Source organism: Acomys russatus, chromosome 2, assembly GCF_903995435.1.
Source record: "Acomys russatus chromosome 2, mAcoRus1.1, whole genome shotgun sequence".
NCBI classification, from domain to species: Eukaryota; Metazoa; Chordata; class Mammalia; order Rodentia; family Muridae; genus Acomys; species Acomys russatus.
The window spans coordinates 54,592,515-54,619,794 of record NC_067138.1 but is presented as its reverse complement, the minus strand read 5'-3'; the positions used below and the strand labels follow the sequence as shown (position 1 = coordinate 54,619,794).

General features: G+C 43.9%; 1 protein-coding gene and 1 long non-coding RNA gene across 3 annotated transcripts in view; one reads left to right on the top strand and one right to left on the bottom strand.

Annotated features, from left to right (window-relative positions):
* The window catches only part of Mdn1 (midasin AAA ATPase 1), a 127,424-nt gene that overhangs the window by 4,316 nt on the left and 95,828 nt on the right, over positions 1-27,280 (bottom strand). The window contains exons 72-97 of the mRNA XM_051161188.1: positions 26,974-27,047; positions 26,368-26,566; positions 25,612-25,774; positions 24,575-24,721; positions 23,775-23,901; positions 22,609-22,714; positions 22,152-22,267; positions 20,795-21,223; positions 20,365-20,591; positions 19,789-19,944; positions 19,457-19,635; positions 17,815-17,976; positions 15,709-15,846; positions 14,447-14,585; positions 12,774-12,940; positions 12,251-12,394; positions 11,630-11,777; positions 9,894-10,186; positions 9,474-9,635; positions 8,261-8,362; positions 7,158-7,359; positions 5,488-5,655; positions 4,151-4,308; positions 3,041-3,130; positions 1,911-2,026; positions 1,129-1,303 (exon numbers count right to left, since the gene is read on the bottom strand). Coding sequence (XP_051017145.1) covers positions 1,129-1,303; positions 1,911-2,026; positions 3,041-3,130; positions 4,151-4,308; positions 5,488-5,655; positions 7,158-7,359; positions 8,261-8,362; positions 9,474-9,635; positions 9,894-10,186; positions 11,630-11,777; positions 12,251-12,394; positions 12,774-12,940; positions 14,447-14,585; positions 15,709-15,846; positions 17,815-17,976; positions 19,457-19,635; positions 19,789-19,944; positions 20,365-20,591; positions 20,795-21,223; positions 22,152-22,267; positions 22,609-22,714; positions 23,775-23,901; positions 24,575-24,721; positions 25,612-25,774; positions 26,368-26,566; positions 26,974-27,047 — 4,287 coding nt within the window. The remainder of the gene's footprint in view (positions 1-1,128; positions 1,304-1,910; positions 2,027-3,040; positions 3,131-4,150; positions 4,309-5,487; positions 5,656-7,157; positions 7,360-8,260; positions 8,363-9,473; positions 9,636-9,893; positions 10,187-11,629; positions 11,778-12,250; positions 12,395-12,773; positions 12,941-14,446; positions 14,586-15,708; positions 15,847-17,814; positions 17,977-19,456; positions 19,636-19,788; positions 19,945-20,364; positions 20,592-20,794; positions 21,224-22,151; positions 22,268-22,608; positions 22,715-23,774; positions 23,902-24,574; positions 24,722-25,611; positions 25,775-26,367; positions 26,567-26,973; positions 27,048-27,280) is intronic.
* Positions 1,374-27,167, top strand: LOC127202552 (uncharacterized). 2 transcript variants are annotated; one of them, XR_007832343.1, is made up of 3 exons: positions 1,374-1,708; positions 2,946-3,150; positions 26,993-27,167. It is a non-coding gene; the product is annotated as an uncharacterized LOC127202552 (long non-coding RNA). The 2 variants fall into 2 exon arrangements; XR_007832344.1 differs by lacking the exon at positions 26,993-27,167 and adding an exon at positions 4,461-4,708.

Below are 27,280 nucleotides of genomic sequence, written 5' to 3'. Positions count from 1 at the left end.
TACAAATGGTTACTAGCATGTCTAATTGATTGGGGGAAGCAAAGTTGCTAATTTGTGGGCTCTAAGTTTCAGGCTAATGAGTAAGTGGAAAATAAAAGTCTTCTTAGGTACCCACTGAAAACAATAAAGCAGGGAGCTTGAGGCATTTCTGTAACTTCTTCCTCATTCTTTTTCTGAGTCCCACATAGCTAAGCTGTGGAGTTACAAGGACAGAACTTTAAAGACATAACAAATGGGGCTGGAGAGATGGCTCAGCAGTTAAGAGCATTGTCAATTTTTCCAGAGGTCCTGAGCTCAATTCCAGGCAACCACATGGTGGCTCACAACCATCTATACTAGGACCTGATGCCCTCTTCTGGCACGCAGGTGTACATGCAGACAGAGCACTCCCCTACATTAAATAAATAAATCTTAAAAAAAAAAAAGAAAAAAAGAAAAAAAAAAAAGGCATGACAAATGAAAAACTGGACAAGCTAGCTAGTTACCCTTTGTAAATGAAATGACTGTCTTAGGTTTATTTCATTCTTCTGATCACATGTCTGTTTTTAAACAACCTATCAGTATGCCAGGCTGGCTATATAAAGGACAAGGGAATGAATGAAATGAACAAACAAAACCCCCAGACTTAAATCTTATCACCACCTGCATAAATGACAGCAATTTTTAGAACAAATTAGTTAAAAAAGCATTAAGCTTAAGTATTTTATATCTACATTATTTAATTTAGTTTTTATTACTAAGGTAGGTAGTGTTAGAATTTTTAAGAAAATAAAATTAGTAATAAGCTACCCAAAGATATAAGGAGATGGAGTATGAACCAGATTCAGAGGGTACGTTCTGACTTGTCCCAGGAGAACATCCGAATTTTAGGTCAGTTGTTGGCTTATACCAAATAAAAATCACTGTATTAAGAAAAAAATAGCATCCCCTAGGAAACAGACAATGGTTTCAGCAATCCTGTGCTTAATAAACACTGCCGGGTGTGCTCTGTAGCCAGACAAGTCTAGGAACAACAAGGGATCCAAATATTTGCGCCATCATGCATGGCTTGCCCTTCAGGCCCTATGTTGGCGGAGTTGTCACATCCTTCTCCTGGACAACCGGCTTGGTTCTCACGCCCCTCCTTACCTGTTTGGTATGGTTGTCTACCATGCTGGAAGAGTCGTCAATCGCCAGACAAATCTGATACTGCCGTTTGCTGGGCTTGGTTCTTCGAAGCCAGATCCTGTCTTTTCGAAACTGACTGGCAATGTATGGAATGACCTTCCGCATGTTCAGCCGCTTCCCGGTGCGGTAGTCTCCTCTGTCACAGGGACCCGATGGAGCAAGGATGAGCACAGGCTCACGCCTCAGAATTTATGACAAACTCACTTTGGAAAAACTTAAAAGCCTACAGTGTCAAGTAGTTAGTCCTCAGGCAAAATGAGGTGTTACCATCTACCTGAGACTGCAAAATAGCTTCTCCTTACTGCAGCCAAAAGCACCGGTCGTCACAACTACACTTTTCCACAATAGCTAAGATGCATTTTACAGAATTAGAAAATAAATTTTCCTGTATTAAATACAAAGCCTCATGTTTCCCTTTTCTCTTCTACAGCATGACTTTGACCACATGTAGTTCTGATCCTGAGTACCACAGCATAAGCACAGTAAACAGCAGCACATCTACAGCTATTTCCCAGAACTGCAGAATGTGACCTGCCTTCATGTATGTACTGTCTCACCACAGAAAAGCATATACATACACACAATTACTATTTGCAGCTAATGGGGGACAATAGTAAACACCACACTGGTGCTCAGACAGCAGAAGTGGCAACCCAGAAGCTAAAACTGTAAATGTTTACTGCTGAGTGTAATTGAACTGGTTAACACTGACATCTAAGGGCCTCAAAGTGGGGAAGACTTACCTCAGCTTGGCTGCCTGTGTAGGTTCTAATAGGAGACGAAGCTGCTCACACAGCTGTTGTGAAAGAGATGCAGTTAGGACGAGGTAATTCTGCCACATCTCAGCTGCAGCCTTCTCCTAGGACAGCAAAACAGAATTACTATTAGAATGTGAAGCAGAAACTGAACCTCAGCAAAAGCACCTTAAAGCTTTTCTTAGGAAGCAGCACTCCAACTAAGTAAACCCAACTTCTTGTCCCCAAATACCATAAGCTACAGTTCCAAGAAAAAAGACTGAAACAAGCCAGCTAACAATGGGAATTTATGGCCAGGCGTGGGTGGATCTCTGAGTTCAAGGCCAGCTGCTCTAGAAAGTGAGTCCAGGACAGCCAAGGTTACACAGAGAAACCCTGTCTAGAAAAACCAAAACACAATGGGAATTTACAACCAGATCGACAATTTGCTCCTGTCACCTACAGAACAGGACCTGCATGTTTTGCACAGAGGCATATATGAACGAGGAACTCATTTGTTCCTGAGCTCTCTTCAGTTCTCAAAAGATAAAATGACAGAACATACAAACTCCCTGTCCGTATGCAGATTCATGGACACAAAGGCTTTACACTAACTCTAGCAGAGCACGTTATACACGTGGTAGGAAGAATGGTGAGAAACAAAGAATACAGGGATGAATAATATTGTATATTTAGTAGTTAAACCATTAAATAAAATGTACTCCACAAAGCCAGCAAGGCTCTGGGAGACTGTTCAAGACCACACAGCATGAACTTCTGCCTAGGTTCCATTACAAAGTCAGCAATACAAGTTAAAGGAACCAAATACTGCCTTTAATCCCAGCACTTGGGAGGCAGAGGCAGGTGGATCACTGTGAGTTTGAGGCCAGCCTGGTCTACAAAACAAGTCCAGGACAGCCAAGGCTAACACAGAGAGACCTTGTCTCAAAAAACAAAACAGGAACCAAATCTATCTGTTTGTTTTAATGACACTGCAGATCTAGTGGTCAGACAGGCAGACCACTGCTCTCTCCCTTTTACAAGGAATCTGGATCTAAGAACTTACTGAGCTGCATCTTTAAGAAAGTCCACAAGCTCTTTTGTGGAAAGAAAACCAAACCCCAACAATTGTGACTTACCTCCTCTGCACTCCCACAGTCGTGAGCCTGCCATGTCTCCAGCTGTCTCTCCATCTCCTGTCGTAGCTCAATGACATCTTTTAAAAGGGGCTAAGAAGGAAAAGCTACAGGTAAGTGGTGACCCAGGTTGGAATCATGATTTATCATGGGCTGTAGTCCTATGCTGTGACCTTGTTGCAGTTATATGCCTGAACTCACAACTAAGCACATTTAAGGGTGCAGTCAGATGATTGTTTCCTGTTTGTGAGATCACATGGATGAATAAAACTTGCATCACTTAGAGCCTAGTCAGATGAAAACAAACCCAACCTTGTTTTTTGTGTGTATACAGATACACGTATACATGTGGAGACAAGACAGACCTTAGGGGTTTCTCCTCTACAACCACCCCCTTTCTGACACCTTCCATCTCCACAAAGTCAAATTACTATGGGGCATGCCTCAGTTTCAAAGCTCCTCTTCTAGGTGGAGAGATGGCTAAGTTAGTAAATGCATATCTTGCAAGTGTGATCCAAATTCTAGCCTCAGAATCCATGCATGCTAACACACAGGAGAGAGGCAGAGATACGTGGCCCCCTGACACGGGCTGCTCAGCCTCTTTAGCTTACTTGGAAAATTCTAGGCCAATCAAGAGACCCAGCCTCAAAACAGAACAACAGAACAAAAACAAAACAAAAAACAAGACCAAAAAAAAAAAAAAAAAAAAAAAGGGGGGGGGGGGAAAGGAAAAGTAGATCTCACATGAGGAAGTAACCCCCTGAGGTGGTTCTCTGGCTTCCAGAAATACACACACAGACCCAACAGACCCAGACCCCACTGGCCACTCCTGCACACCCCTCCAAAGAGGAGAAATTATTGTTACATAACCATCATAGATTGGCAACTGTCCTCATGGCTGCTAACGCTATCACCCTAAGAGCCAATGCCAAGAACCAGTGCTGCCATAACGGGGACATCTGGGCATGCTCTGTGGGTAACAAAGGACAAACCATTTGCTAAAAGATTCTCTCTCACACCAAAAGTATTCTTAAAAGTTTTGATAAAACTTGATATTCCAAACAAGTTCTGATGAAATTTAAAAAAGAGAAGGTAGCACCGTGAGTTCAGTACTTGGGAAATGGTATCCACAAGGAACTGACGAAGCGTATGAATAGTTGAATCTCGGCTTCTTTCTGGTCTCTCACTCTCTGTCTCTGGGCGTGGTGTTCTCGGGTCTTGGTCTTCTTTTGTTTTAACTGTTTGAGTGTCCACTTCCATCTCACTAGCGCCTAGTCACAGAAAGACACAGTTTCATTTAACATATCACTTAGGTAAGACAGACCCTTCCCTATTGCCTGTCTTATTAATGCATCAAACTTCAACTCATTTCCACATGTGCCTCTGTTTCACGTTGACTCCTTACATCCTTTGGTCTTTGTAGTCACTGCAGATTCTTACTAATTCCAGCCCCCACCCCCCATCCTGGAAGCAGAAATAAGAAAGACCAATTCATCTTAAGCATTTCAAGGATGTGACTTCAGAGTGTGCGCCAATGGACTCACCAATTTTACTGTAAGTCCAGAATGTATGAGGCCTTGGGTTACTCTCCAGCACCGCCAAACAAGATAACCAATAAAATAAAAACACTGTTCTATACTGCAGTTGGCTTGAATTCAGGCAAATCTCATCACAGACTTGACTTTTTTTTCTTAAAAAGATTGCACGTGCGCACCCGTGTGTGTGCGTGTGCTGCACTGGTGGAGGCCAGGGGACAACTTCGTGAGTGGTTCTTTCCATCCACCTTTACAGACACAGGTCCAGGCTTGTGCAGGAAAACCGTTACTCCCTGAGCTACTTCTCAGGCCCTGACTTTACCATGAACTCCTATCTCCAAAGACCAAAATAACAAACAACCTACCTTGTAACTGAATTTGGTTAGCCACAAAATGGGAACCTGCTGTTTTTTCACATGTATTTTCCTTTGATGTTTTTCTTTATGCTTATATCTTAACGAATTAAGCACATCTTATACAACTGCAGTAAAAACAGTATTGTTTTCCATATTTATTTTAATTAATTAATTATTAATTAAAAATAATAATAATTATTATTATTTTGGTTTTTCGAGGCAGGATCTCTCTGTGTAGTCTTGGCTGTCCTGGACTTGCTTTATAGACCGGGCTGGCCTCTAACTCACAGCAATCTGCCTGCCTCTGCCTCCCGAGTGCTGGGATTAAAGGCGTGCTCCACCATGCCTGGCTCCATATATATTTTAAAGACAGGCGTGCATTTGTAAGAAATTCTGTTTCTCCTTGATGACTGATATTCTGCAAGACAGTCTTTAGTGCCCCCAAAAGAATACTGTGAGATTATGATAGGTGAATTATTCACCTAAGCCAGAGATTAGAACAAGAAAGAGCAAAGAGCAGACTTCAGATAGCAAAGAAGTCTGGCCACTAAGAACTCACCAGAGGCTGTAGCAGTCTCTGACTTGACGGCCTCAGGCGTCAGCTGCTCAGTGTGCTCTGGCCGAAGCAGCTCCTCCTCTGTCTCCATGAGGATGTCTTCTGCTTTCTCCTCCTCCTGACCCTGCCCGGCATCCTTTGCGGTCTGCTGCTGCTCATTACTGGCCACATCTGCCAACAGTGCACAGAGGGAGGAAACTTACTTTCTCTGCAGAGAAGTGATGCTGAATGGATTACTGTCTCTGTGTCTTCTGCCTTTCAAGATTTTGCTACTGCTGCCTCTGGTGCTCTAAACAGCTCCTACTGTGCTAATGACGTAACTGCCCACTGTCTACCTCCTAGACAAGTTACAAAGATGATTATGTGCCCCACGTAAAGAGAATGTAAACAAGAAAGAGTGTGGAGTGTGGGGCTTGACTTGGAGTGACTTGTGAGTAGACAAGCTAGACATAAAATGGGGCACTGAAAGAGTCTCAGTGTCAGGTGGTGGCGGCGCACGCCCAGCACTCAGGAGGCAAAGGCAGGTGGACTCATGTGAGTTCGAGGACAGTCTGGTCTACAAAGCAAGTTCAGGACAGCCAAGGCTACACAGAGAAACCCTGTCATGAAACAAACAAAACAAGAACAAACCAAGCTGCCCCCCCCCCCCCCCCGGGAACCCAAAACCAAACCAAAACAACAAAACAAAACAAAAACAAAACCACCCCAAAAGAGACTTCATAACTCTCAGAGATTTGAGAAAGTCTGTGACCACGCCTGACAGAAAGCAAACACTACGAGTAGATGCATGCCAAGGCTCTGACTAGACTAGGTGTGATTCAGTCTCTGTGTCTTTTTCTCCCACAGCAAAGGATTTCACTTAGCACAGATTAGCCACAAACCTGCCACATTGCCAAGGATGAGCTGGAACTTCTCACCCTCTGCAGTGCTGGGGTCACTCATAGGCACCACACTTAGCTTTATGTAGCTCTGGGAATCACACCCGGGGCTTTGTGTGTGCTAGGCAAAGCATCTTAACAGCTGAACTAACCAGAACTGAGGACCCACTCACTGTCTACCTACCCATCTCCTTCAAGTCACTCAGGGTTACAAGTTCATAGCGACGCAGAGCGGAGCCGTGCCTTATTAGAGGCGATGACACATGGCCTAATGTGAGGAAGGAGGATCCGGACCAACTATATAGACAGTGATCACTTTTCTCTACCGCTGTTCAAAACACAGTAGGAGAAACTAAGCACTATCACTGTTTTCTGTTCCGTGCTCAGAGGCACACACTGCCCACACCAGTTCACTTCAGAAGAGAGGGACGCAAAGACAAGGGGACAGGGATGGCTGTCCACTGACTTTATCCTTCCTATGTCTATTACAGCTGTTCACTGTTCAAGGACACTCAAGGGTGTTACCAGCAAGAAACCAAAGGTCAGCACCAGGTTACAGTGTGTGGCCAGTTGTCTGTGAGGACAGAGGGCTTACCCCAAGAACCCTGGCCATTTACACTTGGCTACAGTTATCTTAGTATCAGAAACAAGTTTTTTTTCTGTGTTAAAAAAAAATCATATTGAGAGAAAATAGCTCAAAAGCCGTTTCTTTCCGTTTTTCTTTGCCTGACAGAGTCATGTGGCTTAACCTCAGAGAATGCTTAGTGAGCAAAAGAAGTATTCCTGGCAGCGTACCATAGGTTTGTGCGTCGTATGCATCGCTGCCTTGTTTAATATGTTCAAATGTGTCTGCATCTTCCACCTGAGCCTGGGGCTGGGCTGGCCCCTCTTCAGTCTTTCTGTCTGTATCCACAGTCCTCAGCCTCTTATGCACATGATCATTGTGGTCACCTATGGAGCGTTCGTTGTCAGCCTGTCCAGGTTTTCTCTTAAAACTCTGCAGGAATTAAAGAGATCATCAGAACCTTGTAGGAAAGGGCAAAACCACAAAACAACCAATGTTCATCCACGGGAATAGGTTAGTTAGGGATAGCCATACAGTAATGGAATTCAATACAGTTATTAAAAGAATGGGCTATTATTCTCTCATGTGATTTTTATGATCTACTCGCGGCTTGCTCATGTTCTCTCTCTTTTGTAGCTTAGACTGGCCTTGAATTTGCTATGTTCAACTCTTGATTCTTTCCCTTCTGACTTTCACATGCTGGGATGAAAGGTGTATGTCACCCTGATTATATCTATGATATAAATTAATAGTCAAGAAAGCATTGGTAGCATTGACTTGCTCTGGGAAAGTCCCTTTGGTGATTTGGGGACAAAACTACATGTAGGCTTTTAGGGGACCATTTGGTTTGCTTTTTGAGTATAGTAATTTCACAGGCATGAATTCACCCCATTTAAAGACTGTTAAGTTTGAAAAGCAATGGACAATGCTAAGACTAAGACAGGTTAGTTGGTGCTGGATGGCAGCACAGAGCACAGAGCAGGAGCCAGGGCCACTGGGAAAACTTTCTGGTCAGGGTCTTCTTTCCAAGTCTGTCATTTATCAGTCAAGGCTAGTAATGCTGACATCTGTTGTTGCTGGTTTTTAAATAGTTATTTATTATATAGGTGTGTGCCTATGTGGGCTTGTGTGCACGCAAAGCTTGTGGAGGCCAGAAGAGGAGTCAGGTCCCCTGGAACTGGAGTTACAGACAGTTGTGAGCTGCCTTTATTGTAGGTGCTAGGTCCTGTACAAGTGCTCTTAGCTGCTCTTCCATTTGCTATTTGTAACCACTGCATTAGAGCATCTTTTTCTACCTGTTTTCATCTACATTTAATCAAAGAATGATAGAAACCTGTGTTTTTTTGTTGGTGTGTTGCTGGGAGGCCAAACGTGCAATCAAGTTGGATTCGTGGCCTTCTGCCTGGTTCGCATCCGCAGCTCCACTCCCATGTTCCTGAGAAAGCCAAACCAGACAAGGAGGAGAGAGAAGAAGCTATTAAAGCAATGGCTGCTATGTTGTACTGGGTCCAACTTCGCTCAGTGTTCTACTAATCTCAGTGGGCTATATCTGCCTGCTGAATTCCACTCCTAACAAAGGGCAGCAGCACAACGTTGAAACCTAGGGCCTGGCTTTTCTCTGTTTAGTTTCTTATCAAGGGGGCAGAAGGTCTTATTCTGACAGCAGATAGACCAGGCTCCATCATCAACCAGCTCTGCACCCAACTTTCCTCCTTCAACTTCACTGAGGCTTATTTTCCTCAAACATAAGACGGATAAACAGAACAGCACTATCTAGTTCTTAGAGCTATTACAAAGACTGCTGCCCAACGACAATGTGTGGCACTTGATGGGTGCTCACTCAGTAGTGCTGGAGAGACAACAGAAACACAGCTGGTGAGGGACTGGGCTCAGGGCAGCGAGGGAGCATGTGCGTGACAGTCCTTCTTCCCATGGCCTGAAGAGCAGCCATTAGAACATTTAGAACTCTAGCCAACAGCAGGGAGAAGTCGAACACCTTAGAGGCACAGGGTTTTCCAAGAAGCCCAAATCTGACCTTTCCTTTCTTGGGAGTTTTTTGAAAAACAAAACAAAACAAACAAACAAACAACCCCCCCAAACCTGATGCTCCCATAGAACTGGAAGTCTAGTGGCTTTTTCTTAGTAAACACATCACTCAAATACACATTCTGTAGCACACGTTCACTCATTCATGCGTTTGTTCATTTATTTATTGCATATGAGTGCTTTATCTGCAGAAGAGGGTATCAGATCTCATTATAGATGGTTGTGAGCCACCATGTAGGTGCTGGGAATTGAACTCAGGACCCCTAGAAGAGCAGGAGGGGCTCTTAACCACTGAGCCATCTCTCCAAGCCTGCAGCACACATTCTTAGGTGTGTCCTGAAAAGCATATACAAGAAGGCAAACAACCACTCTCTCCAAGAGTGGGAGATGATCCTCTAGACGTCAACAAACAAACAAACAAAAGAATACAACAAAAACCACACAAACCACCTTGCTGAAGAGAACATGATTTCAGATGGAGAGGCAACGAGGACCGTTACCTCTTTCCCCTGCTCCTTCTCCGGGGCAGCCCCAGCTAGTTCCACCGCCTGTGTGCTCTGCACATTGTCCACACCAGTCTGCCCACAGGAGGCATGCTCCTTTCTCTCTGTGGCCTCCGGCTCTTGCTCGCCTGCATCGGACGTCTCTCCTTCCTCTTCCTCCTTCTGCATAGAAAACCCAAACATGCTCTGGGGGATGAACACAAGGGTGCCTACCAGGAAGCAGCTGTTCCACTCCGTGCTAAGGAGTGTGGGTGGGTGAAAGAGGGGCTCTGTATGGAGGAGACTGGTTAAGAGAGGGTTTTCAAGTGAAATATAAAACTCTGTAGTGGTGAAGAAATATCTTATAAAAGATTCTGCTGCCATGAAGTGCTTTTCCTATTACTTTTAATACAAGAAAAGTTCCACATTCCATAATACCTGGGGCTGGAGGTCTTGGTCAGCAGGAATGGTACCACTTTCTCCACCTCCATCACTGGTGGCCCTGTCCTCTTCTTCCTCCTCCTCCTCTTCCTCAGAGTGCTCTTCTGCATGGCTGGCTGTGTCTTTGTCTTGGTCATTGGCTCCTGTATCCATATTCTCCTCGTTGTCTCCGGTGCCTTCCTCAGGCTCATGTGGGCTGTCACCTTCATTCTGATCAGCCTCAGGCTCCTCAATCTCACGGTCTGCTTCTTCCATAGCTTCTGTTTTTCCTTTGATCTCCAAAGGATTCTCTTTTGATAGAAATAATTTTTAAAACGCATGATTTCTTAATCTGGGAGGTGGCTACATAAATATTTTATTCAAGGAAAGAGTTGGCTCAGCTAGTGGTTAAGAGCACTGCCTGCACTTCCAGAGGTCCTGGATTCAATTTCCGGCACCCACATGGCACTCACAACTGTCTATATCTATAGTTCCATGGGATCTGGTGCCATCTTCTGGGGAGTTGACACTCATGCAGACAAAACAGGAATATATACAGAATACACATATAGCAAACTACAGCCCCTATGCCAAATATATTCTGTTTATATGTTTTACCCCATCTGTTGTTTTCTGTAACAACAGAGCTAACTATTTGCACTAGAGAACTTACGGAAAACAAAGCTTAAAATATTTGATGAGGGGCTGGAGAGATAGATGGCTCTTCCAGGAGACACAGGTAAATCCTCAGTACACTCATGGAAGCTCACAACCTTCTACAACTACAGGTCCAGAGGATCCGACACCTTCTTCAGGTACCAGGCGTGTATGTGGTGCAGGGACATGTGCAGGCAAATACACATGGGTGCTGGGGTTTAACTTAGGTTCTGATGCTTAATTTGCAAGCATTTCACTGACTGAGCTATCTCTCAGAGGCTCCAATTTTTACTTACTAGAAGAGTTTCCCTATACTTTGGATACTTCAGAGCTATCAGCCAGGAACTGTGTAACATCATATATACAAATCTAAACGAGCTTAAATAAAATGGACATTTAAAGGAAGACAGCAGAGTATACTCTAAGTACTTTTAATTTTAATTGTGCTTTGTTGCTGGAACTACAATTAAAATCAGGTTCTAAGATTAAGATTTTGATATAAATGGTCTTAAATCATTCTTCGTAATTTATTTTTTTTGCTTCAACATATATCTAAAAATTATACATAATTAAAATTAGTTTTCCTAACTATGTAACTCAGTGAGGTTATCTAGCATCTTTCTGAGATTGATGAGCATGAATGAGAGTTTCCTATTATCCTTAGAGAAATCCCCAGGGATGACATGGTAGCTAAGGCTCTAGGTTATGTGACAGTCTGTGTGACTTTCTTGGGGCTATTTACTCTCATTCTCCATTATTATATTTTAAGATACAGACACAGTAGTCAATAGCTGGAATCATCATCTCTAGAAGAGCTGTGTAAGAGCCTTGATAGCGCAAGGCTGCATGGTGTGCACATCAACCCACAAGGAGCACAGTGATGGCTTTGGAGAAAGAGGCGTAGGTGATACAACAGCATTGGTGCATGGCAATGCGGAATGGAGAGAGGTGTGCTGGCCTATGTGTTGTCCATTTAATCAAACTGGAATGGAGCTAGCAAAACAGTATTTCTGACCTTGTCATGCCCCTGGCCAAAAATAAATCAGTATATGCCTATCGCCAATGGCTTGTATATATGGGCATCTTGAAAGACATACCTTCTGCTTCTTCATTGTCTGTGTCCTCTCCGCTATTTCTGTCCTCACTGTCAAGTTTCAAGTCATCTGGAAGGTCCAGGGCCTCAGGTTCTGGCAGCTTTTCCTCATTGCCATGATAAGGGTCTACCTCATTCTCATCATATTCCCTCTTTGGGACAACAAAAACCGTATGAAACCAAAGACTATGATTTCTTTCTTAATATTACCAGCACACATTAGTGATTAATAGTACTTTTCAGTCTTTTATGTTAGAACTTCAAATTTCATATTCTGTGTAGACTCTAAGGGTAATAGACCCTCCGTTAATTAATGCTAAAACCCAAAACTTATAAAAAATAAAGGACCACAGATTTTAGCTTCTAAAACATAGCATAAGCCAAACAGCGCATCAGCAGAAACCAATAGTTGATATATTGACAAAGCGCTGTGAGCCCCTCCCCAACTATGGACTCCAGGCTGGATGGACTAACGATCTTCCTGCCTCAGCCTCTTAAGTGTTAAGATTACGAGAGTATATTCTCTACCAGGCCTAGCTCTGACGCACTCTGTGCAACATGGGAAAGGACACTCAAAGCTGTGGTCTTGAGTCAGGAGAGTGAAACACTTCCAAATGTTCATTACCTCGTCAATCTGCTCATTAATTTTTTCTTGGCCTGGTTCAACATCTTCAGCTTCTGACTCTTCCTTCTCATCTTCATGTTTTTTATTTTTGTTCATATTCCCAGCATCCAAGTTGTCATCTTTAGCAGCAAGCTCTGAATCTTCCTAAATGAAGCACAAAATAAAGAGAATTGTCAGGCACCCAAGAGCCTGCTTCTGCAAGGGCTAGCCCTCAGATGCAGATAATGGACACATCACACCTGCTTCTGCATACCCACCCACCCTGACAGTCTCAGCTAGAAGCTGGGGCTGCAGCTGCACAGGGAGAATTGGCTTAGCATGGATGTTGCCTCCTGCACAGCACAGCACCACATGGGAGGACTTAGGTCACTCTGTTGTAAGCTCTGAATATGCAAAGAGAGGGATAAGAGATGGAGGAAAAACAAGAAAAACAAAGAAGGAAAAGCAACAGACAGCAGAGCATGGGAGGATCAGCTCCTCAGCCAGGGCCTGGGAACTCTGGGATGGGGACTCTTTTAATTACCTCATCCATTCCTGGTCCTGTTTCTTCAGCTTTACCATCATCTTCCTCATCTTCTTCCTCATCATCTCCCCAAAGCCTCTCATCTAGTTTGTCAGCTTCCTCCCCATTGAGATTGCCCATCTGTTTGTCCAGGTCTCCATCCTCACTACTAGATTGCTCATCATCTTCTGAAAGGGAAGATGCTAAGGTTAGGCATACCCCTCAACCAATCCAGGTCGGCATGGGTAAAAGTGTCATTAGGATCCATCGCCTGTTTCCACAGAGCACTATGGGCAGATGCCAAGTACTTCACCATACTTTGTAGATCATTTGAAGGAAAAAGGACTTTTACATGTGAATGAACAGTAACAAGCACTGTCAGGAGGTCTGGTTTTGATGCTGTGGAGGATATTTTATGAGACCTACCAGCCACACTGGGTTTAGTTACAACTTGTATCTAAGCATCTTCCCCAATCTCTGCACATTTTACTGTTTGTTCAAATACTTCACTATGCATCAGGTGTAGAGCAGTGACAGGGAGATTTCTTGCCTTTATCTTTGCTCACGCTGCCTCTTTTGCTGACGAATATGTTTGAATGCTTCATGGCAAAGCACTTACACCTTTTTTGTACTGTAAATCAGCATCCATTTCTGTAATGTTCACTTATAATAAAACACTATATTCCAAATTAAAAGTTTCTGCTTTTGCTAGTAATTACAGTACGTGCTGAATTATGGCACAGACAGGAGGCGATGATGTGCTATAAAAAGTATATTGTCTTGTTTACAAGGACAAGAGCAATGCTCAGAAGATGTTACAACAGGAGCGGACTATTGAGTATGGCCTGTGTGGGGGCCGACATGCCACAAATTTGTTTTGCTTTTACAGCTTAGTAACACATACTTTAAAAAAACTTTATAACTTGAGTATAGGTGTGTGGAGGTCAGAAAAACCACAGGTATCAGCTGTTTTTTACTTTATTTTTCTACCCAATAAGGCTAGTTTGCCTGCCAGCTTCTGGGGTTTTCTCTGTCAATGTTGCCCCTCCGCCCCTTGGATTGCTGGGATTACAGACACTCATGCTAGGCCCTGAGGATCTGCACCAGGTCCTTGTGCTTCCACAGGTGCCGCTACTCACCGGGCCATTTCCCCCAGTCCCCTAACATTTTTGTAATTAAGAAAAAAATTCCAACAACAAAAAACCTCTACAAATTTTGAGCCACGCTGTTATAGGTCATCTTGTTCTTTTGGGTTTTTTGGCAGTGGCAGTGAAAGTGGCACTGGGCCACTTCATCCAACAAAAGCCAGGTTGTGGCTCACTGCAAGGAGAACCACCAACCCTGTAAACTCCGCCTGCAGAGGGCTGCGCATGGCACACACGCTGCTAATGTGTGCTCCAGCTACGCTGAGCAACCAGCCTGTTGCTTACAATAGCCTCCTTGTTGAGATCCTAGAAGTTTCTGTACAAAACATTTACTATCCAAAAAACAGAATGAAGCTGGACGGCGACGGCGGCACACGCCTTTAATCCCAGCACTTGGGAGGCAGAGGCAGAGGCAGGTGGATCTCTGTGAGTTCGAGGCCAGCCTGGTCTACAGAGCGAGTTCCAGGACAGCCAGAGCTGTTACACAGAGAAACCCTGTCTTGAAAAACAAAACAAAGAAACAGCGGAATGAAATGGCACGTCTCAGACCTTGTTCAAGCTCGCCATCATGCATTTTCCCGTCAAAGTCTTCTGACATCTCGATGGCGTTATCCTCGCCTTTTGTATCAGGTTTTGAGCTAAGGTCCTCCTCCTCCTTCTCTTGACCCTTCTGAAATGTATCTTCTACCTTTAGGAAAAGCATAAGAGCACTGGTGAATACTGAGCTTTGTGTAACAGTGTGGAAGTACTCTGTAGCAGGAGAGAAAACAGCCAACCAGACATCTGATAAGGATGGCCACATGCATAATTTATGAGGGGTGCTTTACATTTCTAGATTAAATTATTATTTCATTGCTTTTCTGATCAGAGAATACTGTTTGGGCTTTCTTCATGAGAACTGTAAAAACACTACCATCAACCACAAGACAGACAAACCCATCCCAAACAACCAAAACCCCAAATCAATACTCTAGACATGGCTTAGGAGGTAAAGAGAGCTGGCTGCTTTTCCAGAGGACCTGGGTTTGATTCCCAGTCCCAACATGACAGCCCACAACTGAGGGCACTGTGCACAGACACGCATGAGGTAAAATCTCCATACACCCGAAGAAAACAAAATATTAAAAAATATTTATGTAAGCTGAAACTTAGTAGATTTTGGCAACATTTTCTCTTACTTAACATTTGCAATGAATTGTACTTTCTATTAGTTTCCCATCATTTTAAATCTTGAATCATTTTCATCTAGAGAAATACTATGTGACTGAGTAGTACTAGAGAGACACAGAAAATCTGAAATAACAGTTAAAAAGTAGAGTGTCGTCATATAAACACCAGCATCAGTTTATTTTCTAAAAATTCTTTCCAGTTTTCCTTGCCAAGAAAAATAATTTGGATTGGTTTTAACTTTTTGTTTTTTGTTTGAGACAGGAACACAGGCAAAATAACTCCACAACTTATACCCTGACCTCTTACATGGGTCTGCCTCATCCCACCCCTGCACAAAATAAATAAACAAAATTTAAAAATTAAACAAAACCAAACCAATTACTCAAAGCCCCCACAATACTCTTCAGCAATCAGCAAATCCCTGTTTAAAACCAAACCACAAAGGCCATTCCTTCCAAAACTATAATCATAACCAGTGGCTGAGTTGCAAAGGTCCTGTGGCTTTTAGATTGTTACTTAAAGACTCGCCTAAGTTGCAATATCTGTAGGACTACAGAGGTCAGTATGAGGCTGTTGCCCTAGTAACAAGTTTGATAAACACTGGAGAGGAGAGTGGGTGTACACAAGCCGTGTGAACGTACCTGTTCCTCGTTTTCTATCTGGTCACTCACATCCTTCATGCCTTCGCCATCTCCAATCCCACCGCCCTCGTAGTCATGGAACTGCGTCGCTCCCTCTGCTGCTGAATCTTCCACCAATTCTTTGGGTAAGCAAAACCCCTGAGGGGAAAGATCCAGCAAATGCTGTATAATCCTGCTGGAAGTGCAGCAGTTTATGAACATTGTCTTCCCTCTTGGAATCGGCAGCCACCATGCACTTGGCCTCTGGCACAGCAATGCTGAGGTGCCAGGGATGAAGTACATCAGAAGGACAGCAGAATGGACAGGTAGGACAAGGCCGAGCCCCACTACTGAGCAGGAGGCAGGCTCAGCTACAACCACGAGTAAGTAACAAAACTGATTCACTTGGAAAGAAGCTTGAAAACAAGTACTAAAAGTAACGGCTCTCGATCAGAAACTTTATTTAACAGAAAACATATGATCTTGGTCAATGTTCAAGTATTTTCCTGCTGAACTATGTTATCATATAACACTCACTTCTCTCTCCCCGCCCCTATCTATGTATGTAAAGGTAGTATGTATGTGTGTGCATGTATGTAAATGTACTTGTGTGCACGGCATGATGCATGTATGGAGATCAAACTTGCAAGAGTTGATTTTTCCTTTTACCAAGTGGGTTTCAGGAATTGAAGTTAGGTTGTCAGGCTTGGTGGCAAGTCCCCTCACCTGCTAATCCATCTTACCCACTTCTGGGCTATATTACTTTAAGTGTGTTCAGATATAGGCAGATGAATGAGTCTACACAGGAAGAAGATTCAGATACCCTTGGCATACCACCCATACCACCACAGTAGCTCTCTGGTGGACAGCCCCCAGGCCTCCAGGCTGCTATGTAGCCCCGGCAAGGCCTGTCAGCAGACAGACAGAGACAGACATCAAGGCATCCTTTATGCTGTAATTTATTTATTTATTTGTTTTTTGAGACAGGGTTTCTCTATGTAACCCTGGCCAAGGCCTGTCAGCAGACAGACAGAGACAGACATCAAGGCATCCTTTATGCTGTAATCTATTTATTTATTTATTTATTGGTTTTTTGAGACAGGGTTTCTGTGTAGCCCTGGCTGTTTTGGACGTGCTCTGTAGATCAGGCTGGCCTCAAACTCACAGAGATCCACCTGCCTCTGCCTCCTGAGTGCTGGGATTAAAGGCGTGCGCTGCCGCCGCCGCCACCACCACCACCCCTCTCTTCCATTATCTTTTGCATAGTTTTCTTTAAGGAACAACAAAAAAGACAGAGGGGTAAACCTGAAGACCACCCCATCACTCAACAGACACACATACTTATGTTCTGGATATGAGGCCAAGTGACTTACTCTTGCTTTTTAACTCCAGGTTTCGGAGACTAAGAATTTTTATGTTTTTACCAGTCTAGACCTCCTACTCTGTAATCCCCTATTTCATTTATATTGTATTAGCTGGAAAAAAAAAAAAAACAAAAAAAAAACCTCAGAATACGGAGGGAAAAAAAAAAAATCAAAAAAAACCTTTTTAAAGTCATTTGATGGTGGTGCTCATAAGAAGTATTAGTAATTGTAATCAGATCTACTTGGAAAAGTACCCAACTTGAGGCCAAGAACTATATTTTCTACATCGTACCACATCTGCTGGGTTTCACTGTCTCTGAATCAAGGGCACATCTGCAATCCACAATTTCGCTGCTTTTCATGGTAGTGCATATATCTTAATGAAAGAACAACTTTCTCTTCTTTAGCACCAAGACCTCTTTCATCATTTGACCATAATCGAACTTGTAACAGCCTTAAGGATCTATGTTGTACATCTAGCTCAAGAGATCTCTGAGGACTTCAAATGGACAGGAAGGGAAGCCTGATTCAAGAGAAGGCAGCAGCTTTTAGACAGCCCCTTTGGTCAAGACGGAGGTTTATACACTTTAAGACCTTACTGAAAACCTGCTTAGCAATCAGGTTCCAGACAAAACCCTACACACAGAAGGAGACAGACCACCACCTGCTATTTCCGACAGTTCACCATAAAAGCCCAGAAAGCCCTGGAAAGAGGTGAAATATGTGTGTGCTGTTCATGGCATTCCATACCAACAGGCCTTACCTTCTGGGCGAGTTCTGTGAAGGTCTGGGCAAGCACAGAGAGCAGCTTTGCGGTGCTCCGGTGAGTTGCCAGAGACGTGGTCAGGAAGAAGAGCACAAGGTCTGAGAAGCCGCAGAGCATGGGCACCAGGCGCACTAGCATGCAGCAGGACTGGCTGAAGACCTGAGGAAACAAATGCCCAATTACACTGCTTAAGAGGTATTCCCTCAGGAGTAATGAGATGCTCCAGAGTCAGACAGTGGCATGGGACAAGACTTAGGAATGTGCTGAAAGTCATCCACTCTAAGTAGCTGTGTTTTAATCTCATCTCCTAGCTCAGAGACTTTTTCCTTATACACATTCATAAGCAGGCACTGTGCCTTCTCAGCCAATCAGTTAGCTAGTTAGCAGCACCACCATCATCACTACTATTACTATTACTACTATTATTTTTGCGGCAGGATCTTACTCTGCAGCCCAGGCTGTCCTGGAACTCACCTGGCTGGCCCCAGATTCATGGTGATTCTTATGCCTCCCCAGTGCTGGGATTACACATCTGAACCGTGATACCCAGCATATAGCATTATTATTACTGCTTCATTACATGGGCGCTGGGAAGAGTTCTATAGCCTCAACTGATTAGCTCAAGTATTTATAAATAACAATGTCCTACAAAATAAGCTGCTTCTCAGGGCTGGTCACTGTGCCTACTGCTTCTTACCGTTACAGCTACACCAGGAACAAGTGATGGAGAAGCAAACTGACCCTAACAGTAGGTATTTGTAGAGGAATGTTAATTCAGAACATGGCTGCTCTGGCAAGAGATCACATACAAAGACCTTCTAGGTCTGTGTGAGCCATCTGGAAAACAAACACTCCTTTAATCCAGGAGACAGAGGCAAGCAGATCTGAGTTCAAGGCCATCCTGATATAGAGCAAGTATCAGGGAAATAAAAGCTTAGGTCCAGGCGTGGTGGGACAGGACTTTAATCCCAAACAATGAAGGTAGTTTGTATAAGGAAAATTTGTTTGAAAGTGATGTCTAATTGAGTGGCAGAAAATGTGATGAATCAGAGAAAGATTTGATAGAATAGGATACGCACACCTCTCATGAGAAGAGAGAGGAAAGGGAAGCTACTTAAGGAGAGAGAGGAGACAGTTTTTCCAGGATAGTAATAGAGAGACAGGCTGCAGATAAAGAACTCAGAAGAAGACTGAATGGGGCGCCAAGAGAGAAGGCAGATTGAATAAGTCACTTAGGAGAGGAGTTAGAGCCAGAACAGCTGAGTTGAACCAGCCAGCCCAGAGCTCAGAAACAACAAGAAAGGGTGAGCTTATTAAGGAGTAATTCTCAGAGGCTGAAAACATTCTAGGCCTAGGTTAGACTGTCTAGAGACTAGAAGCTTCCAGGACTAGGACTAGGTTAGCAGGAGGCAGTAAGCCTCTGAGACAACAACTGAAGCAGGCAAATAGGTAGCCTGGATGGCCAGCACTTTTGCACCTATTAGAGAGCAAATGCTCAGTCCTTTTAGAGCTATTCAAGGACCAAATCCTCAGCGAGCTAGGTAGGCACTGGGGTCTGCTAAGTCAGGCCACTGTCTTACTCCTCCGCCCTGAGGAGCACTGTCTGAGGAGCACTGACTCTGCTGGAAGCAGCTGTTACCTTGTGCTTGGTCGTGTTGCCATCCTCATTGCAGGACTTCAACCGCTCCAACAGCTCAGAGACGGAGGAAATGATTTTCTGGACGTGTAAAGTGCTCACACTGGCCCAGAAGTCATCCTCTAAGAGTTTTGTTAGATGTCCTGGTTGCAGACTTTCAAAGCTTGCCTCTTCCTTCATTCCTGAAAACACAAGCAGCAAAGCCAACCTCTTCATATCTCTCCTCCCACAGCCTGTATCTAACATGTGCCTTTAGTTAGCCAACGAAACCAGCCATGAAGTTATAGAAGTCAGAGGAACTTTACAATTAATTTTTGTGCAACTTTCAAACATACCATCCTCTCCTTGTGGTCTCTTTTCAGCAGCGCTGTCTTCTGCTTTCTTACTGTTTCTTTCTGCCAAGTTCTGGATGGTGCAGAGGATGGCCCGGATGGCAGTTTCTATTTGCTCTGAAAAGTCTTCAACAAAGCTTTCCTCCAGCATCTGGTTTCCTAGGAAGCAAGACGGTACAGAGCAAAGCCCACCAGTCACTCAGTGTGGCGGGCATCTGTTGAATCTCTAGTGATATTCGTTACTTTTCAAATGGCTGGAAGTAAAGTGCACTACTATTTGCTGGCCATGATGTCAAGCTGTGCTGGCTCCAAGGACAAAAAGGCAGATTCCTCAGCTGTATAAACCTGAGATTATTTTATACCACCGTTACAAAAACAGTACAAAAATGAAAGCAAAAATAATTATGTTGTGTTCAACCCCCTCAATTTATTTCACATACTGGCCTCAGGCATTTCAGGGAAACTGTAAAGGATGGGCGAGCCTGTGCTCTTCTGAGGCACAAACCTCCAACAGACCAGAGTGTGTCATCAGTAGAGATCTGCACTGAAATTCCCATCACCTCGCTTCTATGTTCTTACCTCCTTGCTTGTGTGGAATGAACAGACATGCTTTCCAGGCAGTGAAGTCTTCTGTGGCTTTACTGATTTCTCCTCTTAGATATTCCAGGCTTTCAACTAATGCCATTTGTGTGTCTGTTTGTTCAGCCTGTGCCCCTGGAAGAATGAACAAGGACGCTAGGCCTTGCAAATGAGCTGACACTTGGGACAGGCAGTTCAGCCCAGAAGAGCAAATTTCAAAATCTTCCCTGCAACAGAAATATCATAATGTTGAAAAGGCAACAACCAGCGCTCACTCCCCGCTTCCCCTACCCACAACAGACTGCAACATCCCAGGGCTTACAGTTTACATGTGTCACAGGCTACTATGTAGGTCTGCTGAGTGACAGGATGCAAGCACAATTCTTTTCATGATTTTAGCCCAAGAAATAGTCAAGACAGACACACTTACCATGTATGAAAGAGGGTTTCACAAGACTGCTGTCTAATTTTATCAACACCAGCTTTCATAGTTTTAATGGTTTTCAGCATCTCCTTCAACCCTACAGTTGCCTGTTGCCAGAGCTGATCTTGTCTCCGCATCTGGCAACCAGATGGCAGCTGACTTGTAGGTACTGGGGACGGGCAGCTCAGATCAGAGGGAAGTGAGTCTGGCACTGCTCCAGACACTGCAGAATCACCGTGGCTGGCAGCTGGCCCTGCGCTGGGACAGCACTGGAAGAGCCAGGAGATCTGCTCCAGCAGGACCTGGCTCTGCATGGCCAGGTGCTGCAGTCGTTCTGTCCACTGCTGCACACTGTCCTGAGGGGGGAAGGCCACAGGATAGACAGGGGGCCCTGCCAACCTGCTGTGAATCTCTTGTACACAGCTGAGAAGGTTTCTGTACAGAAAAACGTAGAGAAAAGACAATGTTATCTTCATCTCTGCCACCAGGTTGCTTGTAATGAGTGAATTTGTCTCATTGTTCTGAACAAGCATGGTTTTTCATGAAATTAAGAAAGTCTGGGAACGTAGCTCTGTGGAAGAGGACTTAGCAGGATGGGGATGGGGCCAGGTTTACACATGCACACTGGCTCACACACCTGTGCATACATCCATTATGTCTGGGCTGTCTAGGTATGTATGCTCTTCCCAGAGGTTAAGAAAACAGGTAAAAAAAAAAAAAAAAAAAAAAATTTCGCTATGCTAAAATGCCTTGTCAGGAAAAGTATCAAAACTCATGCCATTATCAGCTGACCCTCATAGCCAGCCAGTCAACTAACAGTCACAGCACGCCAGTGATTTCAACTCTTAATACCTTGCTAAGTAAGGTCCAATGAGCTGAGCAAAAAATAGAAGCCAAACTGAATATAAGCCAAGACTCTTGCCAAGAACCTACTCAAGATGCTGACAGCCTTCCTAACTGTCCTTGTCTCATATTACCTGTGTTTAACTGTCCTGGGAAATCTACAAGCTCGACAGAAGCAGACTTAACTCCAGTCCCAAAGAAGAGGAAGGCCCAGGATCAAGAACACAACTCTGACTGATAACCTATCTCAGTAAAGCTTCTCACTCCAGACCCAGTTCACACAACTCTTTTGACTGTTTCGGCTCAGACAGAACCTCAGTCCACAGACTGATTTTTGCTGACCATGTCTTGCAATGGCCTAACACCAGAGGAAAGCAGTAGGGCCAAGAGAAACTCGATCTGCCTCTGTGGGCTCAAAGCCACTTCAGAGAGTAGAGGGTATTCCTCCCAGCATGTGGAGCAACTCTAAGCCAATCTGCACAGATCCTAATTGGCTGCAACCCTGCTTGTCAGAACATACCTGAGGATGATCCACTGCTCAGTCAGTGTGGTCAGGGAGCGACGCTGTCGGATGAGCAGCTTCATCAAGTGTGCTGAGAATCCCTTACATCTGTCCACATTACCCATGCCCATCTCCTGGCAGAAGGAAGAGAAAAAGCATGCCAAAGGCATTGCTGACAACACCTGCCCTCCTACACATGCACCAGATGCTCCACCAGAAAACTATTTTTCCCTTAAAAAAAAAAAGTTATGGTTTGTTTTGCCTGCATATATGCATGTGTACCATATACACGTCTGGTGCCCTTGAAGGTCAAAAGAGGACATCTGATACCCTGGAACTGGAGTTACAATAAGAGGTCCCAGGAGCCACACTACATCACACTGGTTTAAATTTAACAAGCTGATCAATGCCTGGTAAGGTCAGATGGTAGCATGGATGAACAGAACAGATGCTTTCCCCAGCCAGGTCAGTCTACCTTGACAGGAGCTGCTAGGGCTGCAGTAAGCCTGGTGTGCCGTGCAAGGGAGCGATAAAAATACTTCTGGCACCCATTCCACAAAGATGAAATTTCTGTGAGAAGCCTAGGAAAGAAATGAGACAACTTATTGTATAAAACCACAACAGCTACCCACCAAAAATCCCAAGGGCTCAAGACTTCTGAGACTATTTAGGTGTAACCCAGAATCAACAGTTGAAATTGATGTGTCTACAAGAGGAACTTAGCATGGAAGCATTCCTGACAAATAAGCAGCAGCAGTGGTATGTCCCTCTGTGAAAAATAAGCAGCAGCAGTGGTATGTTCCCTCTGGTGAAACCTTTATAAGCTAACTTGGTAGTGGAAGGTATGGTTTATAAACTGTGAAATGAACAGGGACTAATCAGAAAACGAAGAACTAGGGACGTGCGCGCGCGCGCACACACACACACACACGCTGGTAACAATGCAAGGACAGCTTAACATGGGGCCACACAGAGACCATATGGAAATGCAGGCCCATCTGGCATATTGTCCTGAAAACCTGGAACTCTAGAAGCTGATATACAACTCCCCATTTTATTTTATTTTCTTGGTTTTTCGAGACAGGGTTTCTCTGTATAGCTTTGGCTGTCCTGGACTCACTTTGTAGACCAGGCTGGCCTTGAACTCACAGCGATCCACCTGCCTCTGCCTCCCAAGTGCTAGGATTAAAGGCGTGTACCACCACGCCTGGCACAACTCCCCATTTTAAATGCTGTTCTGACTCAAAGAAACTGAGCATCACAGCACATTCAGATCACTCACAGAACAGCATGGGCAGCTCTGACTCAAAGGAAGTCAGTTCTCAAACTGAGTCTTTTAGAACTTACATATGTGCATGCGAGAGGGAGGGAGAGAGGGATGGAGGGACAGAAGGATTGATTGATTCCCAGCTGCAGCTCAAATAAGCAGACCTTAGGGAGCCAAAGGAACAGAGAAAGAAGACACAGAGGCAGCAGCAGGTCAGTAATGAACGAACGTACTTAGTGCCACAAACCAACAGAGGAAGGCAGCAGACACAAGAAGGGAAGGTAGTAACAAATGCATACTTAACGTACTAGGTGCCAAATCTTTTTTGTAATCTCTGTCTTGGAAGTTTAGTACAATTCAAAAAACCAACCCACCTAGAATCAGCCTCCCGAGTGCTGCTGACTAAGGACAATGCACTCTGGAGATCTAATGGGTGAAGGTGAAGCAACTCTTGAGGACTTTTTGAACGGGCCCAGGCAAGACCTTTTCGATATGACAGACCTAGGAAATCAACAGTACTCATTAAAGCGAAGTAACTCAGGGAGAAAACACTATGTCCTAAACGGCCCCTGTAGTCAAAGTAAAGTTTGAGACATGTATCACCAGAAACTTGTCAGAGATACAGGCACAGGTAGCCAGGGATCATAGTTCATGCCTATAATCTCAACATGTGTGAGGCCAGCAATATATAAATGAACCAGCTAAAACAGGACCAGCCCCTGCATTCCCCAAGCGACTCCAATGCTGAAAAGCACTGTTCTCTGATAGGAGAGACTAGGATCCTGCTGAAGGCAGAAACTATTAATTCCAAGACACCTTACCACAAATCCTGAAAACATTTGTTTTCTGTAGAAATACTGTTCACTGTAGAATCAGTAATTCATTGCAGGATCTTCCCATGTGTGCTTGGAATTCTTAGAATGACATTTCATAACTGCCTAGTACTTTTTGTTTTATACTGTTTCAGGAATTTCTTATCAGTCACTCACATTACTAGCATGCTAGTGTCGGGTAGCCCACTACTGCTGCAACTAACTCCAGCTTCAGGGGAAGAGACTCTCTTCTCTGGCCTCCATGAGCACCCTCATACCTCACCTCACATGTGCACACACAGAACTTTAAATAAAAACAAGTGTTGGTGATTATGTTTTCTAGTTTCATGAGTGACCCTTACCAATTCTTGCAAGGTATTTAAAGAGGTCTGATAAGGCTCGCTGCTTCTGCATGAGAATGTGCTTGGCTTCTGAGTGCTGCTTTTCTTTCTCAGCAGAGGGATCCACCTTTAAGCTCTGCAGCTCACTTAGAGAGGAAATCACTTCACCTGTAGAAAAACATAAAACCCCAAGGCCTCAGTAACGTGTGTACATTTGCTCCATGTTTGTCTTTCACTTGTACTCTCAACAGTATCTGGCAAATGTTCGACGATCTGTGCTTGAGCTACACATGTGAAATGCATGGAAATGGGGAAGTAATGTATCTTTTAGCTTCATTATATCTTGAAAATAAACCAAAAACTGGATAATTTACTATACTATGAATTTTACTCACCCAAAGGGAATTTCTGATAACTGTACTCTCTTCCTTCTCTGTAGCTAGCATATACTAAATTCTCTTTTAATCTACACAACTTTAGTCATACCCATCTGTAGTTCTACTTTACAACCTTTTTTCTCTTTTTGCTTTTGGTGAAACAGGGTCTCACTATGTATGTAGCTGGCCTTGGACTCAAACATCCATCTAGTTTGGATTCCTGAATGTGCCTCATCACAATTGGCTTCCACTTAACTAACTTGTTTTTACAAGATTTATTTTTAATTTTATGTTGTGTCTTTGTCTTTACACGCCTGTGAACACTGTGTATCTGGTGCCTACAGGCCAGAGGAAGGTGTTAGGTGGCCTGGAACTGCTGTGTAGATGCTAAGGTCCCTAAATCCTGGAGTTTGAGACCAACCTGAACAACACAAAAAGACACGACAACCCAACCAAAATCAAAGGCAACCCACTATTCCTAGTTTTCATGAGATGACAGAGGGATGTATTTACAACACTCTATGTTATTAGCAAGCCTCAGTTTTTGGACTTTGGTTCATAGCATACTTGTTTAAATACTGTATAAGATGTCAAAAATGACAAGAGGTCCCATATTCCCAGACATCTTGGGCCATGGGGGACAGAGCAAGTCTCCCCTTTGCCCTGGCTGTTGACACTCACCAGTGAACTGGTCAAGGCTTTCCACTAGGTGAGGTAGGGGACTCTCCTTCATAAATACCAGGCACATTTTCCTCATTCGTTTTGAGAGTCTTGGCAAGCGACGCAGAAGTTCTCCTTCCACAGATACAGCACCAACACTCTGGCATTGCTCTATACCTGAAGCCTTTGAGACAGTACAGCTTAGCTTCATTGCCAAGAAGGAAGTAACTAAAATCCACAAGTTTGAGACCAACCTTCATCTAATTTGATGGACACTAAATTTAAAGCAACTTCTTTCCTCATCTTCCTCCCTCCTCCCCTCACAAATACAAAACCCCCGTCATCTTACGAATAGAAACGAACACACAGATATGGATACTGAAGAAACCCGCATTATGGGCACGCCTTTAACCCAGCACTTGGAAGGCAGAGGCACCTTCCTGTGTGACTGACCTAGCAAGTCATGAGGTTTTAACCTATCAAGACAGGACCAACAGTCAGAGTGCAGCTGATTCTTCCCTTCTGGCCTTTATTTCAGAAAGCAAGCTTGGGTCATCAGGACTATACAGCAGTCAGTCTACCTAAGCTACCTGGCTGGCACAAGATCATGGTTTCTGCCTAATTCTGTAGCATAGCAAGGCAAATAATCAAATGTTATGTAGATCTAAAGACGAAAATCCAAAGGCATTCCTTATCTGGTTCCCAGGACACCTCTTAACCTAAAGACGTTGCTTGACTGGCGTGGGATTAGGTAAGTAGCATCCCACAAGCTAGTACCTGCCATGTTGTTGGCTGTGCTAACAGGGTCTCCCTCAGCGCCTTGTTCAGACCCTGAATGGGCAATGTCTCAAGCACAGCTTCCTCTGCTGGCTTTGGCAAACAGTCAAGCTGCTCTTCCTTGTTGCTCTCCACCAGACAGGACCGACACGGTTCATTCAGCACAGCTTCAAATTTCTTCATGAATTTGAAGAGGGTCCTGATATCATGTAATAACAGATGTCAGGCTAAAAACACATCATTTTAAGGAAATCTGAGAGCAAAGAATTATAAAACACGTGCACGCACACACACTTTATAGCCACGCTGATCTACGTAAGCATTCATAATCATATTGGATTTCTAAGAGAAAAAATATGGCAAATACTCTTACCCCCACCTTTTCTACAAGAGAAAACTGAAGATAACGACCTAGTGGGTGCTGGAGTACTAGTCCTCTGGACACACAGCCTGCTCTGTCCCAGGCACACATTTTTCTTACAAGTAGATTTTGTTTGTGGTAGCATGAGGGTAGGATAGGTCTGGCCGTGGAAACTACGTAGTCTTGCAGCCTACCATACAAATGTGGTTTTTAAAAGTTACTCCCGGCTTTAAAAGATAGATTACCTATGTGTCTTTTCCACAGATTGTTTAATGGACCAGAAGCTGACATCATTCCACTTTGATATCTTCACAAATTCCTAAAGGGCAAAGGAAGTTCAGGAAATGGCTTTACAAAGCTTGTATCCCCTATTTTCCCTTACATTATCTACCTGTCAAAGGCCCAAGGCCATTCCTTCCCTAACACAGGATTGTGTATCACAGAACATGTAGAATAAAAGAGGAACCATTATTTGCCTCAAATCAATCAAAAAGAGTGATGCTACCATCAATAACTCATTTGATAGGTACTCCAGCTTAAAAACCACCATGA